The sequence below is a fragment of the Heteronotia binoei genome, chromosome 4, assembly GCF_032191835.1.
Source record: "Heteronotia binoei isolate CCM8104 ecotype False Entrance Well chromosome 4, APGP_CSIRO_Hbin_v1, whole genome shotgun sequence".
In the NCBI taxonomy this organism is placed as follows: domain Eukaryota; kingdom Metazoa; phylum Chordata; class Lepidosauria; order Squamata; family Gekkonidae; genus Heteronotia; species Heteronotia binoei.
In genome coordinates, this window is record NC_083226.1 from 50,219,015 (window position 1) to 50,234,012 (window position 14,998).

Consider the following 14,998-nt stretch of genomic DNA (forward strand, 5'->3'; position numbering starts at 1 on the left):
TATTTTAACTTAAAATACAAACATGTTTAAAATTCTTGCAATATTTTGTTTAAAATGGAAAGGTGGGGGAATAGTGGGATTTAGCAACACAGTTTTTAAAATAAAACATCAAGGTAAAAGTAGAAGAATCACAGCAGAAACTAGAAATATAAACTGCTCTGGGAAAATAATGAAATGGCATTGCAAGCTTCCTCCCCCCCCACACACACACCCCCCGCCTTATACTTTATTTCTTAGTGTGCTTTATAAATGTAGTCATTTCAGACTGAACCATCAGATTAGGAAGTCTTAGAGCACTACTGAAAAGGTCTCTTACTCTTAGCCGTCATCTGCCAATTCATAACAAAATATATTAACATCAGCACATTTATTTATTTATTTATTATTTATTTTATTCGATTTATATCCCACCCTACCCCACCGAGGTGGGCTCAGGGCGGCTTACAACACAAAAACATGGTTCCAGTACAAGAGACTGATATATGCCATAATGGAGAAATATAAACAACTGGTTTTTTTAAGAAAATTAAAAACACAAGGTTGTACACAACTAATTGGTGATGCTGATATTAACATATACAGAGATCAGTACTATTTGAAAACTTAAAGCAATATGCAACAACAACAATCCAAAATCCTCTTCTAGAAATCTCTAACATTTCCAGACTGTAACGCCCTATAACAGTCACAAGAGGCTGTTCTGCATGAAAACTTCTCATAACACACCCAGTGAAAAAACTGCACCATGTTTATGAAACTACGTTTTCTTTTCAACTAATGAGCTAAAACTCAACTGAATATACAGCAGATTTTTCAGGAAAATTTAGCAATGCAAAAATTTATTCTGGATTGGATAATGAAACCCAAACACATCCCTTACATGCCAAAGACCTTATTCTAGCAAGCCCCTGTACAGTATGACCTATGTAGCCCAATATTTTAAACAGTTTTGTTCAAACATTTGGAGCAGGAAACAAGTTATTCTGCCAATAAAGAAAATTGTAAGCATGTAATATTTAAAATAAAAATAAAGCAATCCATGAAATCATCAGCTGAAATAAGGCTTTACAACTTTCCTTCTTTTTTAACGGGAGTGGAAAAGACTTCCTCGCATTCTCAGGCAGGACATTCCAGAGTTTTAGGCAAACATCAGTAAAGACCATGAGATTCAAATAGTGAACACATAAGCTAAAATTCTGAGATAATATCGGTGTATGGATTTTATCTCAATTTTTCGTAATTTTTATTTTTAGTGTTGTTTCCTATCAATCTTTGTATTTTTCTGTGTTCTCAGTTTTACCCAAGATTGTGATGGCCTTTTGCCATTTGCAATAACTTATTACAACTGTTCCATAAACATGGATCCCACGGTACATAAGGATTCAATGGCTAAAATCAGTATTTTGACCTGGCACAGATAGTCCGTGCAGCTGAGAAAGTATAGGCTGCATATGAATGCACCTGCTGTAAAAAGGCCTCATTCTACACAAGTTGAAGATTCTGACTAGTCTTCCAGGACAGTCTCACTTAGAGCATGCCTGACAATTACAAGTGTAAGGATCAGCAGGGTTAGCCCTGCACAGAAAGAGAGCTTTCCTGCAACCTGCAAATGATAAAAACACATTATTGCTATCATCATCTTGCTTCTTAAGAAGCAAGACAGTCTTCCCCAGGCTTTTAGTCAGGGAAACAGTAAGCCCACCTATCAGATATGTTAAACTTCTACATCACAATTGTCCATCACTTCAGTCCTGTTGGAACTCAACTCCTTCTATTTGTATTCATCTAAGCAACCATTACTTCTAATTACAGGATCAGGGCATAGATAGTAAAGGTGGATGTCATCAACATGCAAAAGACCTCAAAGTTCTAAGTGACAAGAACATTTGAAAGCATCACTGCTAGTATGAGGATCACTGTGTCACTTCTAAGAGGAAGTGGGTCACCAAGTCTCTAATAACTCTGACCACTACACCTGGAAGCACCCACAGAGTGTTCAGTTTCTTTCTCTTGAAGTTTGACATAATTCAAACAGACAAAGCACCAGGATTACATCAAAGCCTACCAGTATTACCTCTTTATTCATGCAATTATATATTCTTATAATCACCATTCATTTCCAGGAAAAGGGGGAATTAAACCAATCTTTCTAAAATAAGTTAAAGGGTTTTTTATTTAGAAGAATACCCAAAGGCTATTTAAATGTTTCTCTTCCCAGTTCCATATTTCAATAATACTTAGTATTTATACAGCATATTCAAAGCACTTAACAGTACAACTGTATTCAGGGTTACTCCACCAATGTCAGTGGGTCTAGCCTGGACTAACTCTGCACAGGACTGCACTATAGAGTGCTTAGCACATATTACCATTGTAATCTTTAGCAGAACCCTGGTAAGGCATCCCAATTTTATTCTTTTCATATTGTAGATAGGTCAACTGATGTTAAAAGAACATAGGCTCACAGAAGTCCACATGAGGAGCAAAGATGAGATTTTAACTGGCTCACACAGAGACTTTACCACATCAGACCCACTCATTTTAGCAGGTTTATGTTTTAGTTTGTTGTCTCCTCAACCATAATGTTACATCATGTGTCTGCAACTGTGCAGTCTTTCCTGAATAAATCTGTCAAACAGACAAGTTAAATAGGACAACTTTTTTCACCTGGCACTTGACATTGTAAGTCCAATGTACTGTATCACTACAATTTTTACTCTTAGCATGGCACTGCAGCCTAAATGTATTAGAAAAGTGATGGGAGGGGGACAGCAGAGACATAAGTGGAAGTTAGTCCATTTGTCTCTGTCAAGAATCCAACATCTGCTCCAAGTTTAAAATGTTAAAATAGCAAATTACCCATCATTCTATGATTGGCTGATGGCTTTTCTCGTCAGGCAGCACCATGGTTCAATTCCCTTCTGCCCTCAACAAATAGTAAAAGGAATGTACATCAATATTCATTTACAGGTCTATTGACAATGGTCTATCATCCACACACACCCTTTCTTCATACGTATTTCCTTGGGGAAATGTCTAGATAGTCTCCATCTGTGACTTGCTCGCCATTACTTCAGCCGCCAACTTCCCAATACAAGCTCCATATGTTCCTTCTGGGCCAACAGTTTCTCTGTGATTCATCATATCTGTCATACTGAGCTCTGCTTCAGGGCTTTGAAGGATCAATTCAAAGGCCTTTCAACTGCCATATGTGTGATAGGCATTCGTTGATTTCAATCTCTGGAACCAAAAACACTGCACCATTTTATACAAAGATTTTTAAAATCCAAGCTTGAGCCGCTCCCCTTTTGCTTAAACACACAGTTTATTTGTTCCTGAGATGCTAGGCCTTGCACACCACTTTCTCAAACAGTACCACTTCCAGAGTGAATTCTATACAGAGTTGCCTGTACAGGCCAACAGCTGGTAGGGCAATTCTAAACAAGATCCAATGGTCAACTGAAGAAAGAAAAGAGCACACAGATGGAATTTCAGTCTCAGAGGTTCTAGCTTTCCTCTTCCAGATAGCAAATATAGATATGGTCCACCATATTTACCAGTGCCAGCTGAAGTTCTATATCCGTCATGCCACTGACAGTATTTTTCTGCCTATCAGTTATATAAATAAAAGCCCAACCGTGGTGACAATTCTGAGGATTTTCATTTGTTAGATGTGACTTGCACAGGATTGGCTCACACTGTCTCTGCCATGCCATTGGTTGATTCTGCTCTCCTTGTCCACCACCAGCCCCATGAGGCAATAACTCCAGCCCACTGACCTTCGAGAGAGAGAGTTCTCTGCTGACAGGGGGCTTTCTGATCAGCATGGCCTCTCCTCAGGGCCTGTTATAGGAAGTCCAGGACAGTCTGTCTGAGAGCGAGCAAGGAGGTGCGAGGGTGTAAAACATGGGAAAAATTTGTGGTGCCTGGCCCCCCAGACTGCCCCCCAACTACGGGCCTGTGCTTATGAGAAAACAGTTGGGTTTCTTCTCTTCAACTGAGGCAAAAGGAATGTTCATTCACAGTAGGGAGGGGCCCTTTCCGCCTGCCAATACTCTTCACTCTTTCTATTCCAATTAGGCTACAGTGGGCTCATATGACAGAATGGACTCTGAGGGAGAGGTCTTTCCTCCTGTTGCCAATCTCCAGGTGAGTGCTGGAGATCACTCAGAGTTACAACTGCTCTCCAGATGGCAGAGATCAGCTCTCCTTGAGGGGGTGAGTGGGAAGACACAAGGTTGGGGGGAGTACTCACAACAAGGGCCTTTAGTGGTACCTTTCCACATTGGTCAGAAATTCCTAAGCCCTCTGAGGGAGGCCTTTCCTTCTGGAGAACCACTGTTGCCAATCTCTAGGTGAGGGCCGTAAAAGTTGACTGGGTCATTTAGAACCAGCCTAACCTGCCTCATGGGATTGTTGTTGTTCAGATCAAAGGGGGGAGAAGAGAGGAGAATGCTGTAAACTGATGTAATGGCTGATGACTCCTCCCTGTTAAACAGTCTGCCAGAGATAGACTGTTGGTCTGAAAGTTCTCACTACAGGCCTCTGAGGCAGAACTCATTGGGCCCAGTGCTGACTACGGCTGACAGTTCCAGGTAGGTGAGGAATTCCTGGAGATTCTGTGGTGGAGTTTGAGCAGATCCAGAAGCAGATCCTCGCTGTGGAAGTTGACTGACTGATTTCAGACCAGTCACAGACTTCCTGCCTAACCTGCCTCACAGGGTTGTTGTTCAGTTCACATAGGGGGAGAGAATGATGCCAGAGACCAGCTCCCTTTGAAATGGGGGGGGGAGTGAATGCCTTCACTTGGGTGGGTGGGAAGACAGCAAAGGTGGCAGACACTCGCCCAGAGGCCTTCAGTGGTACTTTCCATGTTGATGGGAAATTCCTGGAGATTCTGTGGTGGACATTGAGGAGGGCATAGGAGTTAGGGCTTCAGAGTGGGGTCTGCTGGACCCAGGTCCTTGCTGTGGAAGCTGACTAACTGATTTCAGACCAGTCACTGACTTCCATCCTAACCTGCCTCACAGGGTTGTTGTTCAGATCAAAGGGGGCAGAATAGAATTATGTAAACTGCTTTGGTTCCCCACCCTCCACTGTGGAGAAAGACAGCCTACGTAGAAGCTGCAGGGAGGGAGAAGGAGATGGAAAGCTGAAGTCAGAGGGGCAGATAAACTGAAGGAAATAGGTTGCCAACTCCAGGTTATGGAATTCCTGGATATTTAAGGGGTGCAGTTTGAGGAAGGGTGGAACCTCAGACAGGTACAATGCCATTTCCTCCTAAGGAACCACTGGAGATCACTCAGATTTACAACTGCTCTCTAGATAGCAGAGATAAGCTCCCCTTGAAGTGGGGGGAGGTTAATACCTTCACTTGGGTGGGTGGGAAGACAGCAAGGGTGACAGGCATTTGCCCAGAGCCTCCTTCTACAGCCATTGTATTTTTTTTTCCACAATGGGCCTTACTCCTAGTATAATCATAATATCTAACATAACAACTTTCTCCTCTCTGGGAGATATGAGAAACACATGATTTATAAGTATTATATACAGAATCACTGAATATTTTAGAAATGACACTGCTTTTAAAAGTTGTTATACTAAACGAGAGACAGATAAGAAGCATGATGGAAGAGGGGTTCTTTGTACTACATATTTAGTTATCAACCAACTACATTACATGCATTCCTTCATACAACGGTATAACCTATTCCACATAATCCACCCATATATTTCTGTGGTAACACATTGCATGGATGGAGGGTAATCACCTGGTCACAACATATACTACATTGTGGAATGGTTCTACTCCCATCTTTTCACATTTTAACCATCTTTGCTCCAAGGAACAGTGTGTCTTACATGGTTCTCCCGTCCACATTCCCTATGAAAGCTCTGTAAGAGAGGCTGAGAGAGTATGACTGGGCCCAAGATAACCCAGGTATCTTCATGGAAGAATGGGAAGACATGGGTCAAGTCCCAGGTTCTATTCCAACACTTTGACCACTATACCACACCATCCTACTTTCTTATTCCCTAAGATCCTCTCCCATATCTAGTTGCAGACAGAACAAGAAGTCAGGGCACTGTGTGATCCAGGTCACAGAGAAACAGAAAGCCTCTATGAAAGCTGCTACAAAAACATAGTACTAAAGACAAACTTGGTGCATCACATATACTTCAGTATTGCTTGTTCACAGAACTATATGAGACTTGATATCTCAGGACAACAGAAGAACTTAAGAAAAAATGTTCTGATACAAATGTTTAGTAATTCTAGGAAGCATCTTTACTTGAAAAAGGAGGACAATTATAGTTAACTCACTGCAAGAAAAAAACAAAGGCTACAAAACCATCTTTGGTTTACTCTTCCACATTCTGGAGAATGAACAATGAAGTGCCTATGAAACAAGTCACAAAACTATTTTGTCAAGTATCTTGGCATACAAGTGAGTTTTTATATTACTATGTGCCAAGTTAAGTTGGATCTCTTTCTCTCCCAGGGTTTAATGAAGTATCCTAGAAAAACACTGCACTTCAACTTTTGATTTGTTTATAGAAATGACAGGGAAAAGAATCCTTTGTTAAGAGCTAGGAACCCCAAGCTTCAAGCACAAGCTCCAGAGAGGGATGGGGAAACTCATCTAATCAAGTAGTCAGAAGAACAAATAACTTTTCCTTTCCTGCCTCAGCTACTATTAGCCAGTAATACCAAAGGCTGAAGCCAGGCTATCCTCCACTGTGCCTAGACCCATCTGAGAGTCCCAATCTCCTACAGTTTCCAAATGGGGCTGCCAGCTCTGACTTGGAAATACCTGAAGTCTGGGAAGGGCAGGGTTTCTGGAGTGGAGGGACCTTGTCAGGGTATAATGCTATAAACTCTACCCTCCAAAGCTGCCATTTTATCCAGGGAAAATGATATTGGTCATCTGGAGATCAACTGTAATAGTGGTAGATCTCCAGGTGCCACCTGGATGCTGGCAACCCTAACCAACTACCATTAACAAGGCAAAAAGAGAAGAATCAGGAACTCTTCCATCAAGCCTGGGCCTAGAACTAACTCAGCTGTATTTTAACTGATACTAGTGTTAGCCTGGGGCACCTCTAGAATTCTGACACAGGATGGTGAGCAGTCAAAGACAAGGCCTTTTTCATAGTTTCTTGTTCAAAATTTCAAACAATGGTTTAGGCTGAGGCCTTGAGAGAAAATGGATGTTTTCTGTTCCCTGGGGAATTGCGGTTGAATTGTCTATGACTCAGATGGAAAGATAAGGAAGTCACAAGTACTTATAGGTGCTTGGATACATCACCTGCTCTAGCAGTTTCAAGGCCAAAGTGGGCCTACACATTCCATCTTATTATCATAAAGATTTGTGGGTATCTGCTTAATTAGACCTAGTATACCTGCAAAGTGTCAAAACTAAGCAGCAATCCTGCTTGATTGGTTTTATCACTTGGTCAGTAACACCAATGGTTAATTAAGTTACACCATTGGGCCTACATTTGATCAGTCAGCCAGAATGATGCCAACACAGGCTGCAAAGCATAAAGGAAAGGTCTTTATTCTAGTTTTGCCCTTTGACTGCCCTTTGCTCTTCAAACAACTTAGAATCAGCCTAGGCCCTGTCGAAGTGGGTAAGGCCAACTTTGAGCCTCATCACTCCTCTGATCGTGCAGGGGTGGGGGGAAAGAGCACGGCACAGCATTGTGTTGGGGATGGGAAAGGAGGGGGCGGGTGGTGATGGTGGCGGCAGCAGGGGGAGCTGAGCCTCATCGTGCGGGGGGGGGGACGGAGCGCAGTGCAATGCTATGCGCCCTGAGGCCGGCACTGTCAGCAGAAAACCCCAATATTGATCAGGTGGTGGTTGCAGCTACTGGGAGAGGGAAAGGAAAGGCCCCTCCAGATAAACTGGCAACCCCAAGGACGGCTAGGCCAAAACAGGGCTGTAGGGTGGGTATGTTCTGCCACAAAATCCATGGAGCATATTTTTTATTATCTACACCGAAGCAGGCTACCACTCCTTGCTTTACAAAATGGTCACCTTTAATGGTCACACTTTTGTCCCCAATTTGTCCATGGATATTCCAGAACCAAACTAGCTCTGACACAAAAACCCTTCAAACGTCACCAATTCAAGCAGATCCATACAGATTAATTCTCTCCCTCCCTACACACACTGATTAATCAACAAGAGAGACTTGAAAGGTCTATCTGTAAACATGCCTCACAAGCTATTAAATAAATTAGCAGTACTGTAATGCCTGGTTTTAATACTAAACATATTTTGATGATGTAGTTAGCAACCAGGCGGAGCAGGTCATGTTTTACTATCTTTATACAACTATTACTTAAGATGTGGCAGTTTGCCCATTCCCATGCAATCCAATATTATTCTTAAGAAGTGTAAATTTACCCTTACTTTAAAAACAACATAAAGATTGTCAAGCCTGAGCTCTTTGATACACTTTAGAAAGTTCTTCAAATCAGCTCCAAAAGTGTGAAAAACAAACAGTAACCAGGAGAGGCAGGTTCTCATACTAATTTTACTTTCAGTTTCAAGCATTAAAATAAATCGAATTCTTGTTTGTTTCACAGCATCTGTAGGAATATTCTATGGTCCCTTCCACCAAAACTGAACTGTGATACTTTTCCCTAAAGCAACATCTGGGCAATGGAGATTCCATGACTAAGCAGGGGGAACTACCTTGCAGAAAGTACTAAAATGACTTCAAGCAGGTGTAAATTATACTCATGGGAAACATATGGACACAACCCAGCTCGCTATGTTTCTTTCAAGAATCAAAAAACTCATTTGAAAACAAGACAGGGGACTATAAGACTATTTGATACCCTGGAAAATATTTCCTCCCACAAGAGCATAACTAAGCAGCTCAGTTCATAATATTTACTGCAGTTTGTACGATTTATAATTTCATGCAACTTTCCTTTCCTTAGAGTTATAGAACTAAGTTCATAGCAGCCTTCCTCTTTTAATTTACTGAAATCCATGTTGTCCAGAGCCAATCGAAAGATAATGAGGTCCAAGATGCACCAATCTGGAACAGACTGGACACAGAGGAATCTGCAAGACCATCTAAGCTACCAAGATATCCTGGTACAGGATCAATTTTCTCCTTAGTCAGTGCTCATGATCCTTCTGAGTCCAAACCATTGGGGCAGACCAAAGACAAGCTGGTCACATCCATCCTTATTATCTCTTACTATAGAAGAAATCAGAAGCAGCAGGAAGACCACTTCCTGCCCACATACTGGACTACTGGAAGACTGAAGGCACAGCTGGGTTTCTCCTTTTATCCCATGCAGAGGCAAGGCCACTTTCATGTAAATCAACTAGCAAAAGTAAGAAAGGTAAAGTGTTTTACTGTATCATGAATGCCAAAATCTTCTGAAAGCCTCCATTTCCACTTGAAAACCATTCCATCCATAGACTTATCTGTATCAATGGTCACAATACCCCACAATCTTGTTTCTCTCAAGACAAACATGAGAAATCAAAATCACTGTTCACTTTCATCTTATCTGTTGTACTAGGTTGTATGCATTACAGGCAACATGAGAGAGTTGAGTTCCACACAGCATCCAACACATTACTAAAGCCAAACACGTATTTCTTCCAAAGTCATACTAGCACCTACTCCTGAAGCTATGGATTATCTGTTGCATGGTGTATTTGTTGGCTTCTAGGCATGATTCATAATGATTTGTGAATACAAAAGTGGCAAATGAAACACGAATCAAATCTGGGACTCATGTAGCCACACTTGTTGAGTAGAGGATTGCTACCTCTACATCTGCAAAGCAAGGTATACCTGCACCTTTCAGAAAACGGGACTTCAGGACAGCAGGAACATATACCTTATAAACATAGGGCTATACATGGACTTTACTGGAACCAATCAAATTGTTCATGAATTTTGAATTTGCTCTGAGTTTTTTGAATTTTGCTTTGAAATATGTGTGAGTTCCAATGAAAAATATAAGTGAAAAACAAAAAAGTGTATAAGACATCATTTATGTGTATAAGTATTCACAGTGTTTTCTCTATATTTTTACTAATCTCTACACTGTGGTTTCTGGCTTTGTTATATTAGAGAATCATAGCAACTAGAAAATCATAGAAACTCCATAGGAATTTGCCTGATCCTTCACAGAGAAGCCAGTGGCAACAGCCTCAGGTGCATATTGATGCTGTTTGGGAAATGTGAAAGATTCAGCAGCGCACTCGCAGCAGGAGGGTGTGATCTATCTTTAAAACAATGAACAAAAATAGAATCTGGCAAGATTCACACTATGGGTTTTATTTTGGCACTATGAGGACCAGAATACACCAAATTTATCATCCTTGTGGCACAGGCAGAAAAGGCAGACAATCTCCATTTACACAGTGGCATTTGCAGAGTCTATTTTAAAATTCTAAGGATACTGTCATAACCCATACTGGCACAATCCATGCAACAGAACTGTCAAACAGGTAACTTACCATCTCTCTGCTTATGAGAACTAGAACAGCGAAGGAGGTGAAAGGCAAAACTAAAATTTCTTAAGTAGTTCTTATAGAAAGCAATACTAAAAGAACAACTAGCAACAAAAGTCAAAACTGGCTTGGAAATCACAGGTGCTGCCAGAATTGGTTTTCTTCAAAATAACAGCGCATACATTAAAGGGGGGGGGGGAGAGACCTTGTTGTGTGACCACTTAGATTTCAACCTCCACCCTTCCCCTTATTTTTTAAAATACATTATTCAAGGTGTCAATCGAATCTATATTTGTTGCATGAATTGTGCCAGTAAGGGTTATGATAGTATCCTGAAAGTTTTAAAATAGACTTTGCAAATGCTACTGTGTAAATGGAGATTGTCTGCCTTTTCTGCACGTGCCACAAGAATAAATTTGGTGTATTCTGGTCCTCATAGTGCCAAAATAAAACCATAGTGTGCCTATCTAAATTGGAAAGGTGGGGAAATAGTGGGATTTTGCAGTGCAATTTTAAAATAAAAAGCACAAAGATCACAGCAGTACACACACACACCCCACACATACACTGTCCATACCTGTGAAAAAACTACGGAGCCCAGAGGGGTGACTGGGAAGTTTTGCAGTCCCACCCTTCTGCTTCCTGCACTCAGAAGAAGCCCCATCCCATGATCCCTATACTCAGAGGCAGCCCTGCCCACTGCTCTCTATATGCAGAGGCAGCTCAGAACTGGGAGGTGCTCCTTTAACCTTCTGTAAACACAACAAATAAGGCAGAGCAGAGAGGAAGCAACTGATCAGACCACTGGAAAACGACAAACAGGGTCACGTGGAGCCACTGATTGCACTGCCAAACTCAACAGGAAGCATGATTTAATTGGCAGTAAATCTTTAAAAGGAGGAATTGTGAGGGGAGGGCACATTCTACTCATGGGATGGATTAAAAGCCTGGGTTGGCCTTATGTGGCCCATGGGCCATAGCTTTGACATCTCTGTTCTAAACTATTAGTCCCTTGTTCCAACTATATTTTCATCTGTCCTATATAAATGTCTTGCATTGTTAGGAGACATTACATTGTATGAAAAGGTAAGTTCTAGTCCATGGAAGTGCAGGGCTTTTTGAGCAGGAACACAGCTCCAGCTGGCTTGGTGGCAAAGGGTGTGGTCTAATATGCAAATGAGTTCCTGATGGGCTTTTTCTATTAAAAAAAACCTTGTGGAAGTGTTTGTAGAAATGAAATATATAATACCATTAAAATATATAATACCATTACAGTACCATATATATAATATTATTAAAAATATAATACCTTTAAAATACCATTAGACTCCTGTTTATTTCTACTTCAAAAGTCTCCCCAGGTAACAGAAGTTACAGATCCATCTTCAATACTAATACACCAGGAAAAATTGGCACTCTGGATGCTGCCCCAACTTCCACAGATAAGGGGAAATTCTGATTGACTGAAGACTCTTTTACCTAAGACTTGTATCTAAAAGTAAGAATATATCCCTAAAGTCAGGTTTATCACCCACAGGCACTAAAGTTCCAGAGACTGCTGAGCAGATTCCTCTTTGCAGTTTCTCCAACATACCAGGAAGACACTATACAGCAATGAAAACATTAACTCCCAATTGACATATTCTTTGCCTACAGATTCAAGAACAAACCTTCTGCCAAATCAGAAATCAGCGCTTCTAAAGCTCATGTGTCCTGCTCAAACAGTTTAGAGTATCCCAGAACAACTTTAAGGGTCAACTTTAAGAAGTACCATAGCGGCATCCCCCAAAAGCAGAGGGCCCCGTCAACCTGTTTTCAGAATCAGTGTGAATTGCAAAAACAAACAAACACCCCTGTCACATTTGAAGGTATCAGACACTCCAAGCAGAAACTACGATTCATCCCAAAAGTTTTGACTTCATGTAACACTCTGTCATCACAGTTGCCAACACCACATTGTATATATTGTAGCTCCAGAATGTGCTCTCCACTTTTAGAAAGGGCCACCTGAGCAGCTCAGGAATCTATAACAGTTTTAATTGCAGCCTTCCCTACAAGGGGCTCTGACAGGCACACGTGCCCCTCACAACAACAGCCTGAGAAAACAGGCTCCTGAGAGCCTGCGATTCCCTCAGTATTTCCCAGCACAATGGGAATTAAAGTGATCCAATACTCTACTACACCATGCTGCAAAAGATGGGACAAGCAAGGCAAACCAAGCATGAATACTAGCTGAGTAAAGCCATTTAAAAAACAAATCCCGATCGATCAATCAATCAATCACACTGTCTCTCACACACTCACACTCACACCTTGCACCCGGAAAAGAAGTGTCAGTCAAATGATACCGGAGCTTTCTCTGGCCTGAGATAATGCAGGGCTGTCTATTATGCTCCTGAGTCCACCTGCCATGTGCCCAACAAGGAGCTGACCACCTTGGCAACAATCTGCGAAGGAACCCGGGGAAGGGGGGAAAGAAAATGTGAGGCGGCATCTTTTACCTGCAGAGCCGAGTAGAGGAGCCCCCAGGTGAATGAGAGGAGGGGGGCCACCGAGCGGCTGCACTGTCCCACGGCCGCTGCCATAATGCTCTTCCTCCTGCTCAGGCTTTCAAGGGCGGGAAAAGAGGGTGGCGCGCAACTTCTCTCCGGGTCCCCTCAGACACCTTCTGCTTTAATTAATCCCTCCTGCAGCGGCTCTTGCCGGTCGCTCCTCGCCTGGCCAAGTCCTGTCTTGCAGCTGGACGTTCCCAAGGAGCTCCCTTATTGGCAAAGCTGTCTTTGCGGGGAGGGGGGGAGGGGGGCTGCGCGCTTGGCTGAGTGGTACATGGGGAGGGGGGGCGAGAGGAGAGCATTTGCGAGCGGCTGAGCTCTGGAGGGCAGGATGGGTGTTGCTGCCGCTCCTCCCCCCTCCTGCTCGATGTCAGGCTGGGAGGAAGGCGGAGAGCAACAACCACCGATTCGGCCCGGGAGGCGCGGGGGGGGGGGGCTGTTTCTAGTCTACTCGGGTCTCTGTCTGCTGCGGTGTTAATTTCAGGAGCCGGTCGCTCAAGAAACATTGTTTCTAAATTTATAAGAAGTTTGCAGCGCAGGCGGCGGAATGGAAGAGGGCCTCGCCCTGTTTTACTTGTCTTAAAGCGATAGTGTTGCTTTCTCTTTAGGATTATTTCGCACGGATTTGATATGCCCCCACCCCTGCGGTGTAGTGTTAACCCAGGATCGCGCGTTGCAGCGCAACACACGCGCCCAGACAAATTACAAGCCGGGGCGGACTAAAGCAGATTCCCTTAAAGCAGCACAGAATACAGTCGTCAACTGCATTCATCTTTACTTAAATAATTTAAAAGTTGAGTTTACACGCGCCCGGAGATGCGTTTACATAGAAATGTAAATTGTGAATGTGAACAGGTAACTTGACAAATAATATTATCTTCCTCCTACTCCCCTGAAGGAGACAGGATTTCTGGCTGCGACTTGCTGGCAGATTCTCAGGACTGCATAATCAGGCCCTGATTTTGAGGTATGCAGTTCATTTTATTCTGCATGCCCCCTAATTCTACATTGCCCCACCCAACCTATAATTAGTGGCTACATTCCAAATGAGATCAACCTAAACTTAATGTGTGCAAAAGTAACTCCCACTGATGTGGCTCACAATAAGTGAGCTAGGAGCCTTACCACTATTTTCAGTGGGAGGTAGGACTGGATATATGCAGAAATGTTTTACGTATATGTGTGTGTCTGTCTAACAAAGACGCAAGGGTGGGGTAGGGCGATTGTGGCAACCTTATTAGTATACTACTTTTCTTACATGCTGGCTGCTCCTAAATATTTCGCACACAAACAGGCAGAGATGCGCTCTCTTCCTGGGCCCTTCTTATTTTCCCACTACACATCTAATAATAGCATAACAATGCAAAGGCAGGATTTCTATACAGAATACTAGTATTATCTCAAGTTCTGCAAGCACTGGTGCAGAAGTAGGGTCAACCTAGGAAAGTGCAACTCCATTTAGTCAGTCTCTGCTTTAGAGCACTTTCAGAACAGAAGACATTTTTTTATACAGGATTCGGATAATTAGATATTTCTGTTCACATCCCTGAGCCTTTAAAAGCAACCTGACACAGCAATTAAGCAAGAGAAGCTTTTCCTGGCATGGAGATCAAGTGGCAAGAAAAGTTTCATCTGCTTAGTTTCATCAGGCTGTTGTTAATAACAGGCCAGCATAAAAAAAAAAAAAATCAGAGTTGGTACGATTACAAAGTGCACACGAACAAAAAAAGATCTCAGAGTTATAGGGAATGAAGATCAGGCAGCAATTTTTCTCCCTGCCAGTTTGGCCAGGGATCTTGGAGGGGGGGGTTGCCATCCTCTGGGTGTGGAATAGGTGTCACTGGGTGTGTGTGCACTGGGAGGTACAGCATGTCACAGAAGTGAGTACACCCTCTCACATTTTGTAAATATTTAAGTATATCTTTTCATGTGACAACACTGAAGAAATGA

At 42.4% G+C, this 14,998-nt stretch overlaps 1 protein-coding gene across 1 annotated transcript in view; it reads right to left on the bottom strand.

Moving 5' to 3' along the window:
* The window catches only part of ADAMTSL1 (ADAMTS like 1), a 703,777-nt gene extending 690,232 nt beyond the window's left edge, over positions 1–13,545 (bottom strand). The window contains exon 1 of the mRNA XM_060237245.1: positions 12,998–13,545. Within this exon, the coding sequence (XP_060093228.1) occupies positions 12,998–13,081 (84 nt within the window). The 5' untranslated portion in view covers positions 13,082–13,545. The remainder of the gene's footprint in view (positions 1–12,997) is intronic.
* Between the last annotated feature and the right edge of the window lie 1,453 nt (positions 13,546–14,998).